This window comes from Stegastes partitus, unplaced genomic scaffold (assembly GCF_000690725.1).
Source record: "Stegastes partitus isolate 25-593 unplaced genomic scaffold, Stegastes_partitus-1.0.2 Scaffold373, whole genome shotgun sequence".
NCBI classification, from domain to species: domain Eukaryota; kingdom Metazoa; phylum Chordata; class Actinopteri; family Pomacentridae; genus Stegastes; species Stegastes partitus.
Window position 1 is genome coordinate 279,182 of NW_007578104.1, and position 24,909 is coordinate 304,090.

Here is a 24,909-nt window from a genome sequence, read left to right on the forward strand (position 1 = left end):
AGACTGATGGTGGCACATTAAATATTTCATTTTACATACAGTATCCTGACTGTTTTTTACTCTATAACACCTTAAAACTAAATTACACACACTATGACCCGTGCATAATGAAACATATGCTATCAAGCACATTTTTTTAAGCTAACTCACCAGCATGTCCACGGAAATAAACTAAACATCCTCAGAGTTCTTGCCGGTGACAACGTCTCCAACAACTGGCGGCACTCAACCCGAACCACACGGATCTGGCTTCTTTTCCAGGACAGCGAACCTTTTTCCTTCACCTGTCTAAACACAGGAATCAGAGAACAACTTCTGCGTCCCGCCGACGCTTCTCACTCCCGCTCCGTGATGTGTTCAGGGAACCTACGTAAACCTATGTGGTGCGTTTAAGGAACATCAGAAATCTGTAAATGCTGCGAACTACAGTGAATAACCTGGGTTACATTAGCAAATGCTAACTGTATGGAATAGATATGGACATTTCAAGAATTTAGACATCAAGTATCTTGCTCAAAACCTTTAAAATTATAGTTTAGAAATAAAAATGTGTACAACAGTCAAGCTTGCACTGGCTATCTTTTTGTTTTTTAGTTAACCATAGCTAGTTTTAGCTAACTAACACGATCAACGTCATCTTTTTTCTCCAAACACAGAGAAAAGTGAGTCCAAGTACGTCACCTGTATGCGCACATTAAAAACACAAAGCCCCCTCACACTGGTATACTTAGCATACGAACATGTTAGCATGACATCAGAGAGCAACATGTAGCCACATTTCTAGCGCTCAGCCAGAAAACAAACAAGGCATCATAGCTTCAGAGCGCCTCCATTTCTGTTTGAACAGACTAAATCACAACCCCGGAGGTTTTAAAGGTAACTAAAACACAGTCAGCAGTGTTTCCAAAACCTCTGGAGTCGTGTGGATGCTAGGTGTAAACTCAGCATTAGCTTAGCATGAATACCTCAGATAATCGGTGCTTTGAGCTAAGAAATAGTCGGACACATACTGTAACCCCCTGTGAACATAACGTGTTAATAGTGAGAATTGTTGTTAGCTTCTTTTAGACAGAGCCAGGCTAGCTGTCTTTATGCTAAGCTAAGCTAATTGGCTGCTGTTATGAAACAGACAGATGAGCTTTACATAGTGTTTTAGCAACATGCAGGTAATTGCACTAGTTGACCTGTTAGAGCAAATGCACTCTCATATATTCACTGTTCAGCAGAGACATAGTTAGCAGCTAGCTCCTGTAGCCGCTGGGCGTCTTTGTCGTGTTGGTTATAAAAGACGATGATGTTTGTTTTTTCCAAAACACTTCAGGTGCCAACTTACACTGTAAACATCATGTCTGGGGCAATTGTTTGCATTGACATTTACGTTATGGTAAGTTCTTTTGAAATTATGTTCAACCAACAAACTATGTTGAATTGGGGGAATTAGCTTTTTCTTCCCAATCAAGGGTATTTCTAATTACCACCTAGTGATTGGCAGGATGAACACAAGTGCTGAGGTTGGTTACTAAGCATATATCAAGTTGTTTCCAGGAGTTGTTCCACATTATTTAAAGAGAATTTTAAAATGTGATGTACTGAATCACCGTAATCATAAACACAAGATTTAAAGTCGGCAATTTAAAAACTGAATTTGAAATTCTGACCTTAGGGTGAAGAAAAAATGCTTCATCGAGCCAAAGCAGACATGCAGAAATGTGATTTTTAATTAAACACAATCTGACGTTGGTGTAATTAATATTATTATCAAAGGCAAATTTTGTTAAATGAAAAGGTTTATCTCAATCATTAAATTATAATTTTTATCTTGTAGCCACACATTTCATTAAATGATGGGAGTCGGGTGATTGAATTACTTTTTAAAGTGGAGTTACCATAAAAACAAATTCCTCATCACAGTTTAAATGTTTTATATCAGTCTGACCATCTACTGGGATATTTTCAATATAACAGTTTAGTGTACAAACTGAAGAAGCCCAAAGCAAAGCCAGGTTCAAATGTTCAGACAGTAAAACGAGGGCAAAGTTGTGTGATTAATGTTGGTTTGTGATGGCTGTCACACATGCAGGTGCAGGGCTCAGGCCGCGACACGGCGCCACACAGCAGAGTTCAGGATGCTTAACCTCTGACCTCCACCATCCGGCTCTGACAGCCCCCTACGCCGCCCCCCGCCGGCCTCCTGATGACTTTCCAACATGCCTTCACAGTGTTGGCACACACAGGCGTCCACACACTGAAGGTCAGCAGGTGCCGGCGGAGGTGCCGTCGGCCAGCTGGGTTCTGAGCAGCTCCGGTGTAATGACCTGTTTGGACCAGCAGAGTGCAGTAGCACATTTAGATGCTGTCTGTGTGTGCATATTGGAAAGAATTCTTCTTGCCCTTTGGCAATGTGTGTGTTCCTGATTCAGGAGTTTGCACATGTGTACATCTGTGAATATGTGTTTATGTTTCAGTCTGTCTGCACTCTGTGTGTGTGTGTGTGTGTGTGTTGGTGTGTGTGTGTGTGTGTGTGTGTGTACACGGGGAGGCATGTAAAGGACAAAACATTACTGAGCACATGTGGTGACCGTCGGAGTAGGAAAGCAAGCAAGGAAAGGAAAAAGAGTAAAAAGGAAACAGCGTAAAAGAGAGAAATGGCAAAAAGACAACAGGAAATTAAAGGACAGAAAAAAGGAGGAGATCAGAGGAGAAAGAATTTAACGAGGAAAGAAAAACATGAGAAGAAAGACGGGTGGAGACGACGAAGGCTATAAAGAGGCAAAAACACAACAATGGAGAAAGAAAAAGCTCCGAGTTAAGAGCAGTGTGGCTCGTCACTGCTCTGATCACAGCTCCACATGAGAGAGCAACACAACAGGAAAGAGAAAGAAAGAAAGAAAGCTGCAGAAGTGGAAAACCAGAATCCCAAAGACTTCAGATGAAAAGCGCAGATATAAATGCATAAAGGGAGCGAGGAGGGATTATTAGTGGAGGCTGGTTGGCAGCAGCAGCATCCAGAACAAAGCCACAGGCATTCCCTCCTGTACCAACAAACATCGTCTTTATTTGGTTTCCACACCATTCAATAAATACAAAATACAAACCAGCTTCATGTTCATAAACGACAGTGATAGAAAAATTCATAAAATATTACTTGATTCAGAACAGGAACAATCGAAGCAGAGAAGCAGAGGGATCAAACCGGGCTCGGTCCCGACACCTACACGAGTGATACTGAGTGGAAATATATTCTTACAGCACATGAAGCTGCAGACTGGCTGAAGAGACAAGCAGCAGCAGCAGCAGCAGCAGCAGCAGCAGCAGCTCTTTACAGCTTCTATCTGTTTTTAAACATTTTTTTTTAACAGTTATTGAACCTCGCCTCGCCACGTTACTGTCTGTGCTGCTGATTAGTCGTATCTAAAAAACAAAAACAAAAGAGAAACACACACTTGCACTCACACACATTCACTTTGCTCACTGTGTCCAGCGAGAGCGGCGAGAGCTGCAGTCGCTACAGTATGGCTGCGCTTCACAAAGAAGCCCTGTCGATGAAACTCGCACAATCTGACCGAATCCAGCTGGTTTTCAGAAGAGTCCCGTTGAACAGCTGTGCCGCAGCCACACCGTGAGTCCCTGCTTTGGAAAACTGAGCGACAAGAAAAATCCAGCAAACACTGAAGGCAGGAAGCAGAAGGCAGCAGGTGGGTAAAGTCTGGCTGGTCCTCTCCGGAGCTTCGTTAGTCTTTTATATCCGTTTTCGTCTGTCCTGCCGTCTTTGCTCCTCTCTCCTCGCTACAATCCTGAAGCTGATGACAGGGTGGGTGTCAGGTGAGGAGGGAAGAACCCAGCTCTGGGTTTGGGTCCATCTGAGAGGAAGGAGAGGGGGATGGAATAGCTAGAGATGGGTGTTGGGGCGCGTCCCAGTGCATCAGTGTCTCCAGGTTCGTCTTTTGTCCGGAGCCTTCATCAACAGGTCATCGTCGTCTCTGTCGTCTGCTGGGAACAGGAAAACATCTATTTAGGACCCAAGTGTTGAGGTTTCGCTGCTATGGTTTGATATTAACATTGTGCCAGCGTTTCACAGCTTCAAATAAAACCTTTTTCATGTCAGGGTGGAAAAAATACTCTGAAGGAGCATTTGAATCATCAGCAGCCAGGAAAACTCTCCAGTCAAAGCCAGAACTGTTAACCGCATTAGCAGCAACCAAAGGCAACATTCTGAGTGGCTGCATTGACGAGATCTCTGCAGATTTGTGCAGAGCGTCGATCATTTAAAGAGGAATCTGTCTCGTATCAGAGGTGGACGGCGCCTCGTGGAGCGTCCAGATCTGTCAGTTCATTGCTCACCAACACATTCGGGGCAGCACGAGCCATCTGTGCGGGTGATGTTGGAGCAGGTCAGTACTGGACATTGCTTCCTCTGACACTTGGTCACGCCGTGCTGTGGAGGAGAAAAGGAGGGAGATGGTTATGGTGACTGCAAACAGGTACAGGTGGAGATCCATGTTCATCATATTATACCAGCACACACAACACTGGCCATCAACGTGTGCTAGAAACGTAGGCTAACAGCCAACTGCTCTGTCAGCTCAACACGCTTCGGTTCACCGTGCCAGTTAACGGAAGACAAAATGTCAAGAAGAAGTGGGAACGATTACAAGGCCACGAGTGTGGTTGGAAAGCAGCCGACCAGGAACGCTGGAAGTCATACGCTCCTGTTGATAAGTTAAACAACACAACGACCACGCTAGCTGGTAAAACACGGCATTTGGGACGGGGCTTTCTATTCATTCATAATAAAAAACTCACTCTCCTTGTTGCTTTCGTTTGGTCTCCACCACCTCCTAAGGAAACGTATGTGGCTGTTGAGCTAAACCATTGTGTTCTGTCAGATGTACTGGGTCGGTAGTGGGTTTATGAGAACCCCCACCAAAAAACTAAATCCAAAACAATGAGCAGGAAGTCACTGAAAGGCTCCACAGCACTGAAGCAAAAAGCAGAACCAAGTGACTGTGGACTCACTGTTTGTTATTGAAGTGACCCGCTTCTTATGACAAGGACTGAAGTGAACCAAAGAAAATCTCGTTCAGCTGAAATCACAGCGAGCTTCCATTGGTCACAGAGAAAAAACCTGAATGTCATCTGTGGATGAACTCAACGCACCACCTGTGAGCCGTAGCCGTCGAAATTTATTTCTAAATAAACATGTAAAGTCAGCATTTGCAGCAAGTTAAATCCACTGAGGCTGATTATTTTATGCTGACTCGGAGCCGATCAGCTGCACGTATTCAGATGATTTGTGTAGATAAAAACCCACCTGGTGATCACAGCACCAGAACTGTTGAGGAATATCAGCCCTGACAATCAGTCCTCCAGTTCTGCAAAGTTCACGCTCAACGTTCTGTGACATGGAGTCAGTGTGGAGCTGACTCAGAGGAACCGTTAAATAAGTCAGACCCAGCGCCGTCCGTCAGCTTGGACCGGGTCCAACGGGTTCTACCAAAAATACTGGGCTGTCGACGTACCGCTTTTCTCCATTTGGCAGCGACATAAATCAGAGGTTCTCAAACTGTTTGAGCCACGACTCCCAAGATAACATCAGTTTGTGTTCGTGACCCCCAGTTAGAATCATTAATAATTAATACATCATAAGTCATAACTGTGTTGTTTGTGCATTAATGAGTTAAAGATTAATTCCACAGATTGATCTCTGTACATGAACACGTTCATTTTGCTTTGAATGAATGAATTGAATTTATTTCAAACCAAAGAAAGAGGAAAAAAATTATAAAAACAAAAGAAAATTATTTTAAAAACAGCAAAAAAAAGAATAATAACGTTGCATAATCAAATTATAATAGTTTAAAAAGGAGTGGGAAGAAGTTTACACTTTTAACTCTGACAGCCCTGATACACATTTATTTGATGAATGTAGGCTTATTTTTTTATTTTTTTTTACAATGATCTGGCGACCCCCTGAATTATCTTGGGACCCCCATGGGGGTCTGGACCCCCAGTTTGAGAACCACTGACATAAATGACGGATGGCCAGCTGACCAACCGGTCCACGTTGCAGTCCTACAGAACAGTTATTTGGCCCATTGCTGATGATAAAATAGTGATCAGAGTATTTTTGGAGCTTAACTGGATTAAAACCACTTGTTTTCTGTCTTACTGAGAGAATTTACTTTGAACTATTATTAACGTCTTTAATTCAACTTATTGTAAAATATCCTTGTCGTAGTAAAACTACTTCATCTTAGTGGAACAACAACTTTGCCTGTGTGTAACAGAACCGACTTGGCTCATTGGGTCGTGTTTCTTGGCATCACTTACATCACACCAGCAGTTGATGCACTTCATCTCGCCCACCAGCGGCACCCAGGGATGCCAGCTGTCACTGTTCTGGTAATAGTTCTTTCCAAATTTGCAGTGTCTCGGGCCATCTGCTTGCATCATGTCGCCGTGCTCCACTCCAGCCGGGGTCCTGTCCTCCTCCGGACACTCCTTGCAGCAGTCGGACGGATTGCGCCTCACCGGCTGACTGCAGGTCAACGCTGGACACGTCACCTTCTCACAGTGAACCTCCCCCGTGGACCCCTGTGGACACAGCACAGCATTACCAGCAGGTCAGCAGCAGCTCTTCTTCTTTCCAGCGCAAAGCGTAGCTACCTCGTTGCTTTTTCCACATAAATAGTTTGAACATTCCCCCAAAAAAAGAACTGATGAGAAATGTATTTACGGCTCAGCTGCTTTGGAGTCTAATACAAACGAAATGATCCATTAAGAGCCTTTGGAAAGTAAATCCAGCCAGATGTGAGTGGGTTTATTGATGTATATTTACCTTGCAAGTGCAGACAGCACATTTAATATAGCCAAAGGGAGGAACAAAGGGATGCCATGTGGTTCCTGGGGCGTGCATCTTCTGGTCTCCTTCAAAGTAACAACCTGAGAAAGACGCCGACGAGAGAAGAAGGTTAGTGATGACAGTCGGTGAGAAAACCCCTGAATGATCCACGGCGAACTTCTCCCTGTGTGCACACTCCTCAAAGGTAGTGGATCAACTCCAGCACGGAGACATGCAGAAAGACAATCAGTTAAAACAGGAGAAAAAGAAGCTGAATCAGAGCTACCTTCAGGATGCTCCTCCACCCTCTCTGGAGCTTTCATGTCCTTGGGATCCCGTCTGTCTGTTCAGGATGCACACAAACAGAATTAGCTTCAGGCTTTATGATCACTGTGGGACTTTACCCAAAACAAACCAGAGACTCAGATCACTGGATCCAGTATAAACCTGATATTAAACATACATAGAAGCAAATCTCTGTCTTACCATCACAAACTGGGCAGCACTTGTCATCGGGCTGAATGGTTCTGGAGCAGGTCAACGCTGGACAGATGACTGGATCACAGATCACCGTCCGCTTCTGCAGAACAAAAACACACCAAAAAGTTTTATTAGTTCTACAACAGCCTTCACATGGACTCAGATAAATGTGTTTTCCAGCTTCTCTTTAAATGCTTTAACACTCCAGCGCAGAACAAGCAGCCACGTTAATGAAACCATCAGCAGGCCCGTTTCACTCCTGCCTCTGTGTTTGTTCTTCGTACCTGGCAGCTGCAGGAGAAACACTTGTCGTAGTTGGGCGTCCAGCGGGAGCCGTGAGCGTGGTGCTGGTTCTCAAAGAAGCAGGTGTGGGGGTCTTTCTTCAGCTCCTCGGGGTCCTTTAGAAAAACATCATCAAACTCGACCTCCTCCGTGTCCGCCTTGGTTCCCAGCTCACAGTTGTTCGGCACATGGACCTGGAGGGAGGAAATGTGTGGGGAAAGACGGGAAAGTGATAGATGGGGGTGGAAGGTATGAGAGGGTGGATGAAACGTGTCGTGATAAAAGGACGAAGTGAAAAATGGGCAGAGACAAGAGAAAGGAGAAGGTTAGGACATAGGAGATTTGTTGGCCGCACCTAACTGGAGACTGGTGTCGAGTCGACTCGTTAAGTGCTCCTAAACGGAGGGTTTCTGTGCACCCGAGCAGATGGCTGTTTATGTGCTGGACCTGTTTTCTATTAAAGCAGCTTGATCCTCCTGTTGTGAGCGTGTAAGTGTGTCATCGCGTTCCCCGTTAGTACCTGGCAGTCCGCGAGAACTCATCAAGCGCTACACCTGCAGCGCTGCAGCTACGTCTGTGGGCGACTGCGGTCTGCGTTTGTGTGTCTCTGAACCCTCATAAAATCCACTTTTCATTAGAGTCTCTCCAGGCAGACAACACCTGCCAGTGAAAATGTGTGTTTGTGTGGGCTAGCGAGCGCTAAATGAACAATCACACCGACACGTAAACACTCGGACGGTAAAAAGAAGCCCCGAGGACTCGTTTCTGTCTCTGATGTAATTACCGACTAGAAGAAATAAATCTGGCCCTGACATCTCAGATTTCTGTAATTCTTGTGTTGACAGCCAAAAATCTATCCAAACACGGATAATTTCTGCAATTTTCAACAATTTAAGGAGTGAATTGTCTAATTATCTTTATAGCCTGGATGTTTAGAGGCCAGTTTTCAGGCAGGCAGCCAGCTTCCCTGCGTCTTAGTATTTAACTGTGTGGTTGTCAAGACATCAGGAGAGTCACTGTCATGCTTCAGCCTTTTCTCAGTGGACATACATCTGGGCTTCAGATTCTGTTTACTATTATTTTGCAGTGATGCTACTCAGATTCATCATTTTCTAACTCTGAGCTCTCTCAGCCAGGTGAACCCACTTTACTCTGTTTGAATCCCTACAATATATCCGTTTAGTTCTGGCACATATTATAAAGATCTGTAGATGTTTCTAAAAGCAGAACCCAGAAGTGTTTTCGTTGCTTACCCGTCCTCGTATTTCTCCTCGAGGGTTCATCTTGGTGCTGACCTGGATGAAAGCTGTTCCCTGGTCCAGGTGTTGCAGTAATTCAGCACTGATGTCCTTCAGCACCCCCTGAGCCTGAAGGAGAAGCAATAAGACAAATAAGAAAATAGCAGCTAGCATCCGTATGAGAGCCCCCAGCTGGTTCAGTCCACCAGGTCTGATGTGAATCTGGGAACTTAAATGATAAAATCTCTGCAGCAGAGACCTGGTTTTACAGACGCATGCTACGAATATGGACACATAAGCAATGGAGATGTTTTTAAATTACTAAACTCTAATTATATTGAACTAAACTAGGAAACAGCAAACAACGGTTTTTGGACACATCATCAGGAGAGAGACCCTGGAAGATGTCATCACAACTGGAGAAATGAATGGAGGAGAGGACGAGGCAGACAGAATGACAACGATAGACGTCACAGTTCACAAAGCAAAAGATCGGACTGGATGGAGAGAAATGACCGCCTACGCTGAACGGCATGGCACTAGGTCGATTGATTGATTGATTGATTGATTGATTGACTGACTGACTGACTGAGTGTGGACATCTTGTATCTGCGGTGTACCTGTGAGCCGTAGAAGCCGGTCAGCAGCCTCTTGTGCGGGGTGCTGCTGTCGTCCAGCTCTCCGATCTCGGCCAGGCCGTGGAGGTGGGCGTTAACCGTGAGGTCATCGCTCTTGCTGAGGCCTGCGACAACGATCTCGTAATGCAGGTGACACTGTTTGTCCACCGACACCCAGGCGTGGCCAGAGGCTCCGGTTCTGACAGGCGGTGACACGAAGTGGCCGGCGAGAGGCGTGGGCAGCTCTGGAGGAAGTGGAATGAGACGGATTGATCCCTACACAAGCAGTTTGGTGTATTTTGATATATTCTGTGACCTCCCTCCATCGATGCCTACCATGTCTGGGTGCGTCCAGCCCACTGTACATTAGGGCCTTGATCTGCCCCCTCAGCTCCCCCTCCTGGCTGTGCGCCGTGGCCACATTGATGAAGAGTTCGTTCTGCAGCAGCATGTGGATGTGTCGGGCCTCCAGGCGGCTCCAGCTGCCCACCGCCTGCCCTGTGCTCTTGCTGTATTCTGGCGTCAGGTCGTAGAGGACGGAGCGCTTGTTTCGCCGCCGAGGCTTCAGCTCGATGGTGAGGCCGACGACATCGCTGGAGAGACCTGCGACCTGAACCTGGAGGAGGCAGAAGTGGTTAGAGTCCTCCTACTGATGGGTTTCTTGCTTCGTGTTGCTTTAAAGCGTGCAGACAACGTGTACGTACCATTGTTCCACTGTGATTTATTATGAATCTGACTAAGTCACACAGCAATTATAAGATTTATTTAACTCTCTGGGGCTGCATCAGTCATCCATGATTGCAACAGCACTCTCTCTTCATACTTATATTATTAGCTCTGTGACAGATGCCTGTAGCGACTTGCTTTAGAAACTGTCCTGCCGTGTGCATTTCAGGCGGCACAATGAGCCGATTCATGTTCATATATCCCATCCAGGGGCTTAGCAGTATATCACTGAAATCCAAAATAATTAAACAGATAATTTGATGTTTTATCCTCCATTTCACGGCCTACTGAACAAACAGTTCTTCACTATTACGGTAAATGACGCTGCTGGCAGACAAGACGACTCTTGAGCTTAGGTAGTGAACTGAGCATCAGCTGCAGTCGTCCTCACATGTGTTCACAGCCTCCCAGTAAAGAGGCAAACAAACAGCTGGAATAAGATGGAACTGACAGAAGTAATAATAAATAAAAAATTAATGAAAATCATGACGTTGCTTTTGAATTGTGGTTCAACAGAAATATTTTAAAAAACAAACAAACAACAACAAACAAAAAAAACAGCACAATGGGACCCGTGAACTAACATTAAGCTGAACAACCCTCTGAGCCAATCACTGCCATCAGGTGTTTCCTGTAACTCTCAGTCAGACTTGTGCACCTGTTGACAGGTGTTCTGGACCACTGCTCATCAGCAAAGGCCTCTCATTGGTCTGGGACAGTTTATTATTTTTTTTAATTATTCTTTTCGACCACAATTCAAAAGCAACGTCTTATTTCACTAAATTATAATTTATCAAATTTGTATTTATTATTACTTTTTCCAGTTTCTAGTTATTTGAGTGACTGTTGTGAGTTTTGCCTTTTCTTTAATGTAAGGGGATGAACAGATTAGAGGAGGACTGTACCTTTGCAGAACGCCGTATTGCTGATCTTTACGCATCACTGAGCTACAGAAAGAGATCTTTGCTGTGTTCTGAGCATTTAGAAATCTACTGCAGCACAGAATCAACCTTCAGAGAGCACATAAGGTGGCAAGACAGCTGTCTGGAGTTTACTGTGCGTCATGAAGACATTTTCCTATTTTGCTTCTAACTTGGCAGCAGGTGAAAAAACACAACAAATGGAGTATTTATAGCTCTGACAAAAATAGTATTTTTTTGTGTGTAATATGGACTTTAAATTTAGATTTAAATGTTTCTGTCTGTTTTTCATTTTTTGCAGTTATAAAAAAAAACTAACACAAAAAACCCCCAGATGTTAGTAATGTGTAAGTAATAAACTTTTATTATTACTATTATCATTTGTTTTGTTGATTTGTTGAGCACACATATTCAAACGTCACATGTTGTTCTGAATTTACACACACATGCTGTATATCTATGTTAAGAGTGTTGAGGCCTCAGCAGAAGGACTGAATGGTCCAGAGGGTTAACTAGATAACTGAACATCTATAGGTGATGGCAGACGACTAATAAAAGGTTAGTTTTTGTACAGAACGTCTTAAAATAAGCTCTGAATATTATCTCCATTCACTGGTTTGTTGTGGTTCAGTCTGATTCTGGACCAGTTTGGTCTGACAGCAGCAGAAATGGGAACGTGCACCATTAATGAGTTTAACGTGCTGTGGCCTGGCTTCACATTGTCTGATCATTTTAATCACATTTTTTAAAGAGGATCATCTAGAAAACACAGCAGCATGAGCCATAATCTAAAGGAAACTTTTTGAAATGTTGCTTTAAAAACCAGCAGAGTGAATTAGGCTTGTTTCCAGAGTTGCTTTGGAACAAATAAAGTTTTCTCTGTGGTGTCGTGAGATGAGCGCAGTGCAGCCGAAGGAGCTGAAAGCAGAACCAGTTGTTTGTCAACCGCTAAAAAAAACCCTCACAGAACGAGAAAATAGAGACAAAACCTTGGCGACCTAAAAAGAAAAATGAAGGGAAGCCTTGTTTTCAGTCAGGAGATTATAGAATGATTACACTGGACATGTTTGGTGCTGTCCAGAGGTGAAGACAGAAGAACCAGAACCAGCCAATCAGTTAAATGCTCACTACATCTGAACTTGTTGGAAAATAGTTTTTCCATGAAGCACATTAACTTGTTTTTGTCAAACTGTGCTGTTTTTATCACCTTATTCTAATGCCTCACTTCAAATTGGGAGTAAACATACATCATGGAAGCACGGCTATTTTAAGGATTTCCCGTCATACCTCCTTGTTCACAAACCTTCAGACGACCCACTGTTCCATCGTCTACCTGAGACAACACCAACCAAACTTCAGTTATCTCTACTCGTCTTTTCTACTGAGTCAGATCCACTCAGCTTCAGTCTGATTCATATTATCTCAAGCAAACAACAAGAAAATAAGTTTTCTGAAAATCTACAAAAATGGAATTTTCTGTTTTTGCAAATGAACTCTGCGTGGAGTCTCCATGTTCTCCCCGTGCAGCGTGGGTTCTCTCCGGGTTCTCCGGCTTCCTCCCACAGTCCAGAAACATGCTGAGGTTAATTGGTGATTGTAAATTGTCCGTAGGTGTGAATGTGAGTGTGCTTGGTTGTCTGTCTCTAAGTGTAGCCCTGTGATAGACTGGTTACCTGTCCAGGTGAACCTGCCTTCACCCTGAGTCAGCTGGGATAGACTCCAGCCCCCCATGACCCTGGTGAGGATTAAGGTGTAGAGATGATGGATGGATGGATGGATGGATGGATGGATGTCTTTATCATCAACCTGACCAGGTGTGACCCAAAACACGTCTCAACAGCAACATAAGCTGAACCTCTGCTGCTCTCAATAAATGCTTGGTGGAAAATAAAAATAGGACATCAGGTAAAACTAATCTCCTGTGAGCAGGACCAGATCCTACCTGGTAGTCCAGCGTTCCGTTATCGTGGAGGCTGAACACAGCCGATCCCACGCCTCCCGTCTTCCCCGGAGTCAACGCGTCGCCGCTGGACATCACGCTCTGGATAGCTGAGCCAAACAAACACAGATTCATATCAAAAATCCACTTTCCTGCTCACATTACTTATCTAAAACCATCACCTCTCCCTCTGGACCTCCCCCCCTTAAACCATAGTGCAGCCTGACAGCATGCGAGATGAGGCAATGATTTCTGTCATGTTCGGATTTTCTGCTGCGTTGACGGAGGGGAGAGGAAAGGGGCACGTTACATTCCCTCATGCTGTGTAGCCGCACATACATCGAAACCACATCCCATAATGTCATCCCTTCAAAAGGAAGGAGGCATTGAGGAGACAGATTCAATTGAACCACTAATCAGGAGGCGTGTCCGCTCGTGTAATTGTGTGTGAGACCTTGGCCCGAAAACATACATATAGCTGCACACACACACACACACACACACACACACACACAACAACCCACCCAAGGTTAAGCCTTAGCATGAGGTAACCCTTGCTGAATGCAGCAGGCTTAAAAAGATTGAGCTGAGAGGACAGGAGAGAATGAGTAACAGAGAAAGATGACTAAATTGTTCAGAAAAAAATCAGAGAAATGACACGGAGAAAAAGCCAGAACGGAGGAGTGACGCTAAAGCTGCACAAAGAGGACAGCCGGTGATGGGATCGAGACCTGAAGGGAGAGACTCAGAGGAGGAGGAGGAGGAGGAGGAGGAGGAAAGAAAAGGGGAAAGGAGTGTGTTGGGTTTGAATTCTTCACACATAACGTCAAGCTGTTAATCACAGCACTGGAACACCGGCATGGAGAGTCAGGTCCAGCAGACTGTGACCTTGGCAGCGCCAGCGTGAGAGAGAGAGAGAGAGAGCGTGTAAACATTTTAAAAACAAGCATCTTTACGCATATTTGCATTAATATTCTTGCGCGTGTGTGAGTAACTCTCAAAGCGCCGGCGGCATTGACGTCGAACGCTCGTGTTCAGCTATGCGTCCTGTGGAAAGCCCATGTGTGCACGCTTTAACCGTTTCAGACGAGCGGGCTGTCCACAGCATTCCTCAAACCTCTTTCTGTCTCTCACACACAAACACACACACATGCATACACAGTGTTGGTGGGCCACCAAGTCAAACAGAAGGTCTATAAACATGGTTTTCCCCCAGCGATAAGACTTGAAAGAATGGAGACAGAAAGAAAGAGTATTTATAGAAGAGAACGACAAAAACAGTCACAGATGGACGAGCGCAAACCAGCTACGACACAAAACACATTCTCAGCCGCCTCGGTGTTTGTTGCCTCCGAGTCGCCTGTGGAAGAACATTTTTATTTCACCAGCGTGATTGCAGGAGCACTTACTGTCACAGGACTTTCTGCCGGTGATGAAGCCAGAGATCTGTCTGGGATCCGGACCCTCCGTTGCCACAGTGATTTCCAGCTGACCTCGAGATAACCAGAACAGTTCGCGGCTGTTCAGGTCTGTCAGCACCTCGGCAAAGTCTGGATCCTGCACAGATTGAAACAGTTAGAACAAGACCGAGACAATATGTGTGGGTCAGCACATGGATAAATATAAAACCATACCCCACTGTAAACAAGAACGTTTTCAATACCAGCGCTGAGAACGTCACATGACACCGTTTAGATCCCGTTGACATGATGTTGGTACAACACTGACATGTTACCGGAGTAACCAAATCCCAACTTATTTAGATGAAACACAGGCTGGTGAGTAGAGTCCAACTGAGAGGAGCATTTTCCTACAGTTTATACTAACCAAAGGATGAGCTGAGCACACAGCCAGCAAAACAGATCCCAGGACAGTGAAATGTCCTCAGCGTAAAATAAATACAGCAGTCACAAAATCAGAAACCATTAAGGGACGTAAACAGTTCGGCTACACAGACCCGCGGCAAAAAACATGGGTCGCATTGCCTTAACACGTTTCATACTGAGCGAGGTTTAATTTCGAGCAGGCAGGCCGACTGGACTCCAGAAAGACGCTGAGAAATGCTGGATTAATAGGACAGATGTACGAGCGTGTTGAAGAAATGCTACTTTTATGACTTCGGGGCCTTCGTTCAATATAAATATACATGTACCATAAATCCACAGAGCGAGGAGCCAGAGCAGAGCGGGGGCTGGACAGAAGGAAGGTGACTTTAATTTGGGAAAATGAATGGACAGAATAATGAGAAGGAAGGGAAGCACAGAGGGATGTACTGCACCGGGGACGCGCTGCTCGTCTAGCTGCGTATTTAGAGCACAACAATGAAATTATACACGCTGTTGTTTATACGCGTCTTTTTACTTACAGTGAGTCAGCAGATTGGGTTTCAACACGCGGCTCGAGGGCAGCCTGACGAGCCGCGTTGCAGCTCAAACTTGGCGCATACTTTTTCACGGACGATCTCGCTCACCGCTAGGCTCGAAAGAGGCGCATCGGGCCTTCACGCAATTCCTGGCAGAATTAAAACCAGACCCGCCTTTCATCACTCCTCCTCCTCCTCCTCCTCCCTCCTTCCTCCCTCCATCCATCTCAGCCCACAGACCACTAACCACTGACATGTGTGAGGAGTGTGTACGCAGTGCATCCTCTTCTCCCCTCGTTGCTCTGCGTCTCATCCCTCGCTCACATCTGCCTCCTGCGAAAGCCTCGCTCTCGCACTTTCTCTCCTCTTTTGTTGTCTCCTCACTCTTCCTCTCTCCATCCATTTTTCTTGTCATGTCTCAGGGTAGTTAGCTGTGATCAGAGCGGCGGCGGCGGCGGCGACATTGGTAGGATGTGGCGACAAAACCACATCCGTCTGCAACCAGGGGGTGCAGGAGTGTGTTGCTGTGTCATGTGTTTCCAACTGAAAACAACTGGGCTCCTCCTCCAGTCACCCCCTTAACTCCGACCCAGACGACACTAAAACCTCCTGCTTATAGCACTCGGTGGTAATGTTGTTTTTTTCCCAAACAATATCCAGAAATACTAAAAATGTCTATTTTGTTGACTCTCTGAACCCCAAACAGATCCGAGGTTCTGTGGGTCCATTTTCACTGCAATCTAAAGTCTTGCACCTCCGTGGAAGCAAAACCGCCACGGCTAGTTTTGGTGCAGGTTATGACGCCATAAATCATACAAAAAGAAAGTTTAATGTGTATTTGTTCAATAAATGTAGAATTTCATGGGATCTGTTTAGGGCCAGCAACTCATTTTTTTGTTAATTTTTTAAACGAGACACAAAGAATGAAGCGGTTTTGATGAAATATCATAACTTCAAGCTTAGATTCAGTCAAGTTTCCCAACAGAGCTGCACACCACACACGATTAGCTCAAGAGGCGTCGGAATGTGCATTTTTGCAGCCTCTCTATGATAAATGGTGCAATTTTGGGGATTATAAAAACATAAGATGCTTCTCAGGCCCGTCGGCAGGTTTGGGGCTGGTTTTGGTTTTGGGTTAATGTGCGCTGTTACTCACATGAGAGGTGATGTTGGCTCGGATCTCTCTCAGGATGTGTTGGCGGTACACCAGTTGGACTCGGATGGGCACCAAGAGGGGATCTGAGGAAAAAGAGACAATTTTCTTGAGGTCACTCCTTGATGTTCTCTAATTTGGGGAGGTTTCCTCTTTGAAGCAGGAGGATGTGTAGAAACTGGTTCCCAGAAAATGACAGAGCTTTTGTTGAACTTTTATTCTTCCAGGAATGATTAACTGAGTGAACTTAAACCTTCATTTGCTGCCTTCCCATACACCGTTAGCGTTGCTCTCTGTTTGTTTTCTCGGCCCTCCCCTCTCACCTTTGCCTTTGTGCTTGATGAGGCCTTGCAGGATGAGGATGAAGTGGAGGTTGTTCTCAGTGTCACTCAGGGTCAGCATGGCGATGCCTCCCATGCCTGAGTTCTCCTCCTCTGACGTCAGCATTGAACTGAATGTCTCTGTGCACAAGACACATGCACGTTAGCATTTGCATCCTCTTACATATACTGTACACAAAGCCCACACATTAATCCACACAAAGCTTACATGAGAAGATATACAGTCCCGCTGCTTTGTAAACAGTGAGTTTACTGTGTACTAAAGCGCAAAGACAAAGGCACGCACTTGTCTACAGCAACATTATCAAAAACGAGCCACGAGAACACACAGATCATATCTACACACCAGCAAACAGCGCCCTGTGTTTGATGATCTTTCCCTCCACTTCTTCTCGTCTGCTGCTCGATGTGGTCATGCTGATCCTCATCTGCTCAGACTGCAGCTGTCGCAGGAGAGGCTTAGCCATGTTCTTCCACACGCCACAGATCTACACACACACACACACAGATGAATAGGTACGCTGCTGTGATACGGCAGTAAAGATGAAATCGTACATGAACATGAAACCCAGAATATCAGTCGCGTTTTGTATGACTTGCTCTCATGAAAGCACATTTAGGCAAACAGACAACCACACATCCAGACAGACACAGACAACACATGCACATCTGCTAAACACATCAAACTATGTGATTGTACTCTCAACCCCAGGCTGCAAAGCTTCAACATAAAACCACAGCTTCTCGCTGAGAGCGGAGGGAAGAAATGTGGCAGAGTGCCGGCACCTCATAACTCAGAGTTCAGGGGTAATCTCCGTTTTAATTAGCGATACTCTCTGTCCCCCTGCTAAGCAGTGATGTAACATGTGAAAAATTCTCTCTTTGCAAAAGTTTTGCTCCAGCAAACCTCCTCCTTCTTCATTTTTTTGTGCCAGAGTGTTTTCTCTAAGGTCCTCTGGTGCTTGACGCTGACATTTATCTAAAAAATAACAACAGGCCAATTTCTAGGACTCGTATTCGGGGGGCTCCTGCCTTCCTTGCTGAGTTCACGTCTGAAATAGAACATGGAGCTGTGTGTGTTTTGGCAGGATGTGGTGTGTAGTGATAGTGTCAGGCCTGAGGGAGTGTGTGTACACGTATGCGTGGTCACTACTGTTACACCAGCATATCGGTTTACTGATTTATCTGGATAACATTAGGCTTTTATTAAACACCTCCAACCTGATGGTGGTGTTTGGTGTCCGTGAGTGAGTGACTGCACTGACTGAGATGTTTGGAACCGGAGAGGAAGTGTCAGTGTGTGTGTGTGTGTGTGTGTGTGTGTGTGTGTGTGTGTGTGTGTGTGTGTGTGTGTGTGTGTGTTTACCGTTTATTATTGCAGAGTGAGTTATGGGAGAAGAAGTCAGAGTTTGAGCACAGAGTCATGGGCTGAGAGCATTCATCATGCTGGTACTTAATTTCTCTCTCAGGAAACACACACATGTAACCAAAACAATTCAAACGGAAGCAAGAGGAGGTGATTTTCTGTTCTTCTAGTGTCTTACCATGTCTGACTGGCCCTTGGGGACTCTGTACTCAAACGCATTGGTCCCATCTGAGTCCAGGAAGACGATTTTACTGGGACGACCCATCCTGCAAAGTGAGGGGGAGATGCAAGAATTTAAAAAAGGGACAAATATTGAATATTTTCCACTGTATTTTATAGTCATAACATTTTTTTTTCTCCCACTCTGCTGATTGTCACGACTAAATAATGGTTACACAACAGAAAAATCTCTAAACACTCCCAAGTTTGTTTGGGATAAACAGGAGATGAGCTGGAAGCGTTAGCATAAGCACTGATGTTACTGCAGCTGATCACAAAGAAAGAAGAGTGACACCTTCACAGAGCACAGCTACAAAAAATAGAAATAAAAAGTAGATTCTGGGTGTGATACTCTGAGTGTTCTACCTTTGGTATGTGATGGAGAAGGCGAGGCTGTTTTTGGTCAGAACAAAGCGAACTCTGGCAACCCCGCTCGGGCTGGGCAGCCACGAGCCCGTCACTCCTGTCAGCACCGCTACAAAGTCTGCAGGAGGAGAGAAAAGGCCGAGTGTTCTTGTTAACCTGTGCATGGAAGAGGCATGAGTGTGAAGCTTCACGAGCCCTGAATACTTTACTCTCGTGGTCATATTTACGTCTAACAAGCTCCGCATTACGTGGCTCTGTCTCTGGGTGGTCAGAACTTACCGGTCCGGCTCTCCCCAGGGCCCACGTCGTCAGAGCTCAGGTAGGATCGGTCGTTGTAAGACTTGTGCAGGTCGTCCTCCTTCTCTTTGCCCTTCTCGTGGAAATACTCGAAGCTGTCGAGCACAGAGTCGGTCTGTTTTTTGTCACCTGAACCTGCAAAAGAAAAAAAGAGTTAAAGAAGTTGAGATACCTGCTGAACACCTGCAGGTTGCTTTAAAATGACTATGACTCCAGAAATGTTAATACTCAGTACACAGTGAGCGTACACTGACGCTGGCCGTCACATGTTCTGATTGATCTGTTTCATTATTGTCATCTGGAAGGAACCCTGCAGCAATAACAGTTATTATGACTAAAAAAAGACTTTAGTATCTGCCTTTGACACTTTGTCAGCACCTGGTAATGCAAAACACATGAACCTGAATATTTCAAAACACATTCTGCTATAATCTGAAAAGTCTGGTGCACGATGGAAACTCAAGCACTGGCTGTTGTGCTGTGAGAGCCTGAAGTTTGTGGGACTGAATGATAAATAATGGACGGATGGATTTGTGATCAGGCAAACTGAGGCTGACCAAGACGAGCAAAAAAAATCAGAGGAATGACCAAAGACGGGAAGAAAGAACGACACAGAGTCACCGATTTCAGTCCAGTGCTGGAAGCTAAAAGCTCCTCTCTCATTTCTCCCTCTTTCTGCCCCTCTCGGGGTAACTAACCAGGGTAGTTTTGCAGCTGATGAGCTTAAGGAGGATTGGGAGTGACGCTGGCGTGCGATCCTAACAATGACCCGCTGTTCCTCACAAACTGCTCCTGATGTAATGAGTCCCTCACACACACACACACACACACACACACACACACACACACACACACACACTAAACAACATGCACAGCGAGACGTGCAGCGCCGCTCATTCAGCCAAATCCAGCTCCACTGACATGTTGTTGAGAAAGAAAAGCACACGCTGGCTCTTAGTCACCCGAGCGCTGCTTTCTGAGGAGCTCAGCTGGACCGTCTGCTTTCTTTCTTTGCGTCCGAAAAAAAAAAATCTCAAATCTCATCATTCCTCCCTCATTCCTCTGCTCCACTGGGCACGCTCGAGGGCTTCTGGGTAGTGTCACTCTCACTTCTCCCCACTTAGCAATACTGTATCCTCAGGTGCACTAGTCATTACACACACACACACACACACACACCCCTACACACACACACACACACACACACACACATAAACACGCAAACACACACCATTTTCCGTCACTTACACAAACATACTAGGTGCAAGGGTGCCAAAGCTAAGACAAACACACTCAACCTTTTCCTTAAAACTTGACCACAGCGCACACACACACACACACACAGTCACAGGCCTGTCCAATTCTTGACACACACACACACACACACACACACACACACACACACACATACAGCATAGTGCTTTCCCCACAGTGCTTTACCTTTACTTTCCATTCCATTACCAGACACACAGCATAGAAAAACAGCCAATCTGCTGAATAACAGAGCGGCATGAAGACCCACCCTGTGTGTGTGTGTGTGTGTGTGTGTGTGTGTGTGTGTGTGAGCATGTGCAGGGGAGCTCTAACTCCCTAATAAGGTGAAATTGTGTGCGCAGCAGTGTGTAGACAAGGTAAGTGGCTACGCGTGAACGAGGCTACATAGACGGGTGGCGCTCAGAGAAAACGTCCATTTGATGCGGCCGAATGGAAAATCAATTGACTCGCTCATTGTGTCCAACAGCTGTTCTGAAGGCTATCTAGTCGACCCAGGGGGGGGAAAGACAAAACTAAAGACGTGGGAGTACGACGGGGGAATGAAGAAGATGGGGAGGAAGGAGAAGAAGAAGAAGAAAGGGAGGAGAAGTATGAATCAAACCAAGAATCAACAAAAACAGAAGGGAAGAAAGTCAGTGATGCGAGAAAAGGAGGGAAAGAACAAAGAGCGATTCAGTTCTGCTTTTCCCCGCGAGGTTTCATGAGCTACGCTGTGCTTCTTTGTTTTTTTTTGACTATTTCTTGTGCATTGAACCCTGTTCAGGCCATTTGGTTCAGGTGACAGCTATCGTTTCTTTATTTTTGAAGAAGAGTTTTTAAATATAAATCGAAGGACATTTGTCCTGCATTTGGAACCAAAAATACGTCAACTTATCAGAAAATGTATTTAATATCGTATAAAAGTCTTTAATCAATACCAGCAGATATTTGGCACATATTCTGTCTTGGGGCCCGACGGACCCTGAAAGACCTGAACATGAAAGTCCTGAACAGGGTAAAGAAAACTGCATTTTGGACAACAAGTTTTAAAATAAAGACACAGATGTGGGAAACCTGGTTGATTACCTTTAGGACAGGTTTTACAGCAGTGTCCCGGCAGCAGGATGGGATCAGCACAGTCCGGGTCTGGACAGTCCTGCTTGATGTTCTTGCAGTTCACCTTCCCAAACACCTTCCCACGACGGCTCTTTTGCTGCCAGAGAAACACCAGACGTATTAGTCGGACACATGAGGCCACATTTGGCTGCTGAGCGAACGTGACGTGAGCGGAGTAGAAAGACTTACGGATTCGCAGTAGCACTGGACACAGTGCATGACACCGAAGGGCTCCCCCAGGTCTGGGTGCCATGTGTCTTCCAGAGAATAAAATCGACCTCCAAACGAGCATCCTGTAACGCAAACACTGTTGATTATACGTGGCTGTCTTCAGGGTCAAACACCGAGCGGCTATGATCACAACTCTTTGGCAGTTTCCAAACCAGATGTGGCCTTAATTAAAAACTAAAGTGTAATTATACGATTATTTTATTCTATGCTAGAATTAAAGAAAAATTAACTTGAGGCAGTTTAAAATATGAGCTGGTATTAAAGAGCAAGAGAAACTCCAAGGCTTTTTATTGGGTGTCAGAGTGCACTGCAGGATGACAAACTACACAGACTTGACCACCGCTAATTTTCATATTTAACTACAAATAAATCCTCCGTAGCTCACTGCCCAGGCATGTTGAAGGCGACCGAAACTCCCTGGACGCCTCATGAGTTCTGGGACTCAGCCTTGCATCCTGGCTCCTCTAAATGATCCATGAGCAGACATGAGGGAACCAGGCAAGTTTCCACAGAAGGATTATCAGACATTCCCAGAATTACACACAACGGAGGCCAAACCTTGTTAAAATTTAACAGACGTATTAGAAGTGCTACGCGATATGAATACTGGACATAATTTGACAGTTTTATTTGGACTTATGAAGTTAACTTGTTAACTAAAAATCAGGAGCAAGGCCACAGTGGGACCACGGTACCTGGCGGGCCTGCTCGTACCTGCTTAACTCATCCAGCACTGTTCGTCTGGTTCTGTGGACTCCATCCTCCCACTCCCCTCTCTCATCCCTACCCCCGCATCTCCTCTTTCCTCTCTCCTCCTTTCAGTCGCCATCTGGGTCCATAGCAGGTTTGGGCAAATCGCCACCTGAGACAGAACCCCCCCCACATCTCCACATCCATCCTGGTGTCCTGATTCACTCTCAATCTGAATACTCACATTGTTGCAGCAGAGCTTCACATCTGAAGTGAAACTGAGGCTACACTGCTGACTTTGTGTTTACATCAGATGCACAGGAGGAACCCTGTTTTTGACAATATCCCCAAAGGCAAAAAAGGGCCTATAATTCCCTGAATATTTACCCAAAGCGGTTGTGAACACCCTCACACTCTCCTAAAGCTGAAAGTCAGCACATTAAAGCCACGGTTTCACTTTAACCCCAGTCAGCTGGAGCAGGGCTATAAAATACACATCCCCGCGCTAATATATAGGCACTGGACTGTATATTGATGTTACAGGAGATAAAACTAGTTGTTAGGGTTATTATTACCACGCTGCAATCATAATTAAGTGTTAGTCACGCTGAGTGGCAGCAGCAGGATGGTTATTTTTGGTGTATAACTGGATGTTAGCGCTCCCCAGTCTGCCCCTCAGTCTCCCTGCTACCAACCTGGTTCACATTATTCTTTCATTAAAGTGACTACATACTTGAAGCAGTCCAGTCGAGTTAAAAGCAGCCAAACTGTGAGCCGCTGCCACTCGTGTCTCTGCAGAAATAAATCATCCCGGAGGAGCCAATGCTTGTAATGGAAAGTCGATTGATTACAGTTTCCAGCGTTGAATTACACGTTATAAAGCGGCGGTTAACGCGGAGTTCCCACCGTTTCTGAACTCCAGAGTAGTTACCTTATAAAAACCGCAACGAGCTCTGACCGTAGGGGCTTTCACACATGAATCAAAAGGCATTCGGCTGCGGTTATGACTCACATGTTTGCCGCTAGTTTACACATGAAGCAACCTGGAGCTGACGAGCAGCTCCACAAAAAAATAAGAAATAAAATAAAAAAAGGTCTGAGTGAAACTACAGTGCGAGAAGTCACTTTTAGAGTTATGTGTAAATAGCTCGAAAACGTTTTGGGGTCATTGAACTCGGGTCATAACCTGTCCGCGGGCACGCGCATTCAGCAAAGCAAACCAAGCTTCGTTTGAAAATCTGACAATTTAAAGTCTTCTTGTGTTTTTTTAGGCATAACCGCGTAAAAATTATATGCTGACTGTTAGTAATATTAACATTACCGTCCTCACTGCAATTCGGCGTAACTGTATTTTTTTAAAAGCATTAATTTAAACAAAATCTGAACTTTTCATACTGTTTCTTAGCGAGTGCTCGCTGCTGCCCTCATGAGTCCAAAGCAGCGTTAACTGGGTCTGGAGGCTCGGATTGTAGCTGAAAGCTGTGTTGAAATGAGAATTAACAACTGGCTCCTTTCATGTCATTAAAGTGACTTTACAGTAACACGAGCCTGACTGCTCACATTTATAAAAACTAGTAAGTGGAGGAGAGTTTTGCTGCTGCTCCTATCAGCCTCCTCTCAGTCAAACTGCACCAAACCTCACACAACAGCTCTGAGCTCCAGCAGACAGGCTGTAGCTCAGCATGGATGTAATAATGAAGCAGTGTGCGGTACCTGCCAGGCCTTTGGACGGCACCGGTTCTCTCTCGGACTGGATGGGCAGAGCGGGAGCCTTGAGCCGCGAGGCCGCTCCGGCGTGCGGCCACCACGCGCAGCTCAGCGCGCACAGCAAGCAGCGGAGCGCGCGGGGAGCCAGCATCCCAAAAAGTAGATCCTCCAAACAGCCCCGACACACAGCGATCCCACACCGGGACGGAAAACACAAGCGTCCAAAGTTAGATCCAAACGTCCGCCGTCGCCGGTTTCAAGTCCTCCTGTCGTGAATCATCGGAGTTTGAGTCAGGCGCAAGTTTTCCGAAGGCAGGACGCAGCCAACTGCGGCTTTCCTCAGTACCAGCAGCCTCTTTCTGTTTTATAGCCCTCTTCCCTGACAGCTTGAAGCAGCCACCGGCCGGAGGGAGGGGGTGAGGGGTGGGAGTGGGGGTGGGTGATGGAAAGGGAAATCGACGCCCCTATCAATTCACTACAGACATGGAAACGAGCCCGCGTCTGATTCATTATGTAGAAAAACTTTTATTGCGCTGTTTTCAACAGAAATTCCAGGGACAAAGTGGGCCCATAAATATGATTGGTAAAAGACAGAGAAATGCTCCTAATTAGTATTAGTTTTGCAAATGCTTTTTTTGCTGTTTGTTTTTGGTAGTTGCTAAAATAATATGGTTACCCGCTGAAGTCTTCTCTTTTTAATCATGTGCATGGGAGTAGATTTAAGTGGGGGGATTCCCACAAATAGAAATAAAATATGGAAGGAG

At 45.4% G+C, this 24,909-nt stretch overlaps 1 protein-coding gene across 2 annotated transcripts; it reads right to left on the reverse strand.

Annotated features, from left to right (window-relative positions):
* Positions 1 to 3,035: 3,035 nt before the first annotated feature.
* On the reverse strand, positions 3,036 to 24,495 carry chrd (chordin). 2 transcript variants are annotated; one of them, XM_008284786.1, is made up of 21 exons: positions 24,152 to 24,495; positions 21,707 to 21,810; positions 21,488 to 21,614; positions 19,130 to 19,282; positions 18,851 to 18,968; positions 18,444 to 18,531; positions 17,246 to 17,387; positions 16,882 to 17,019; positions 16,562 to 16,644; positions 14,453 to 14,600; positions 13,047 to 13,153; positions 9,795 to 10,074; positions 9,462 to 9,703; positions 8,857 to 8,970; positions 7,606 to 7,797; positions 7,328 to 7,421; positions 7,128 to 7,184; positions 6,839 to 6,942; positions 6,331 to 6,594; positions 4,342 to 4,435; positions 3,036 to 3,987 (listed from the first exon to the last, which is right to left on the reverse strand). In XM_008284786.1, exons 1-21 carry the CDS (start codon positions 24,294 to 24,296, stop codon positions 3,923 to 3,925), a joined length of 2,859 nt encoding a protein of 952 aa, XP_008283008.1. In that variant the 5' UTR covers positions 24,297 to 24,495; the 3' UTR covers positions 3,036 to 3,922. The 2 variants fall into 2 exon arrangements, with proteins under 2 accessions (XP_008283008.1, XP_008283007.1); XM_008284785.1 differs by having other exon boundaries at positions 3,036 to 3,990.
* Between the last annotated feature and the right edge of the window lie 414 nt (positions 24,496 to 24,909).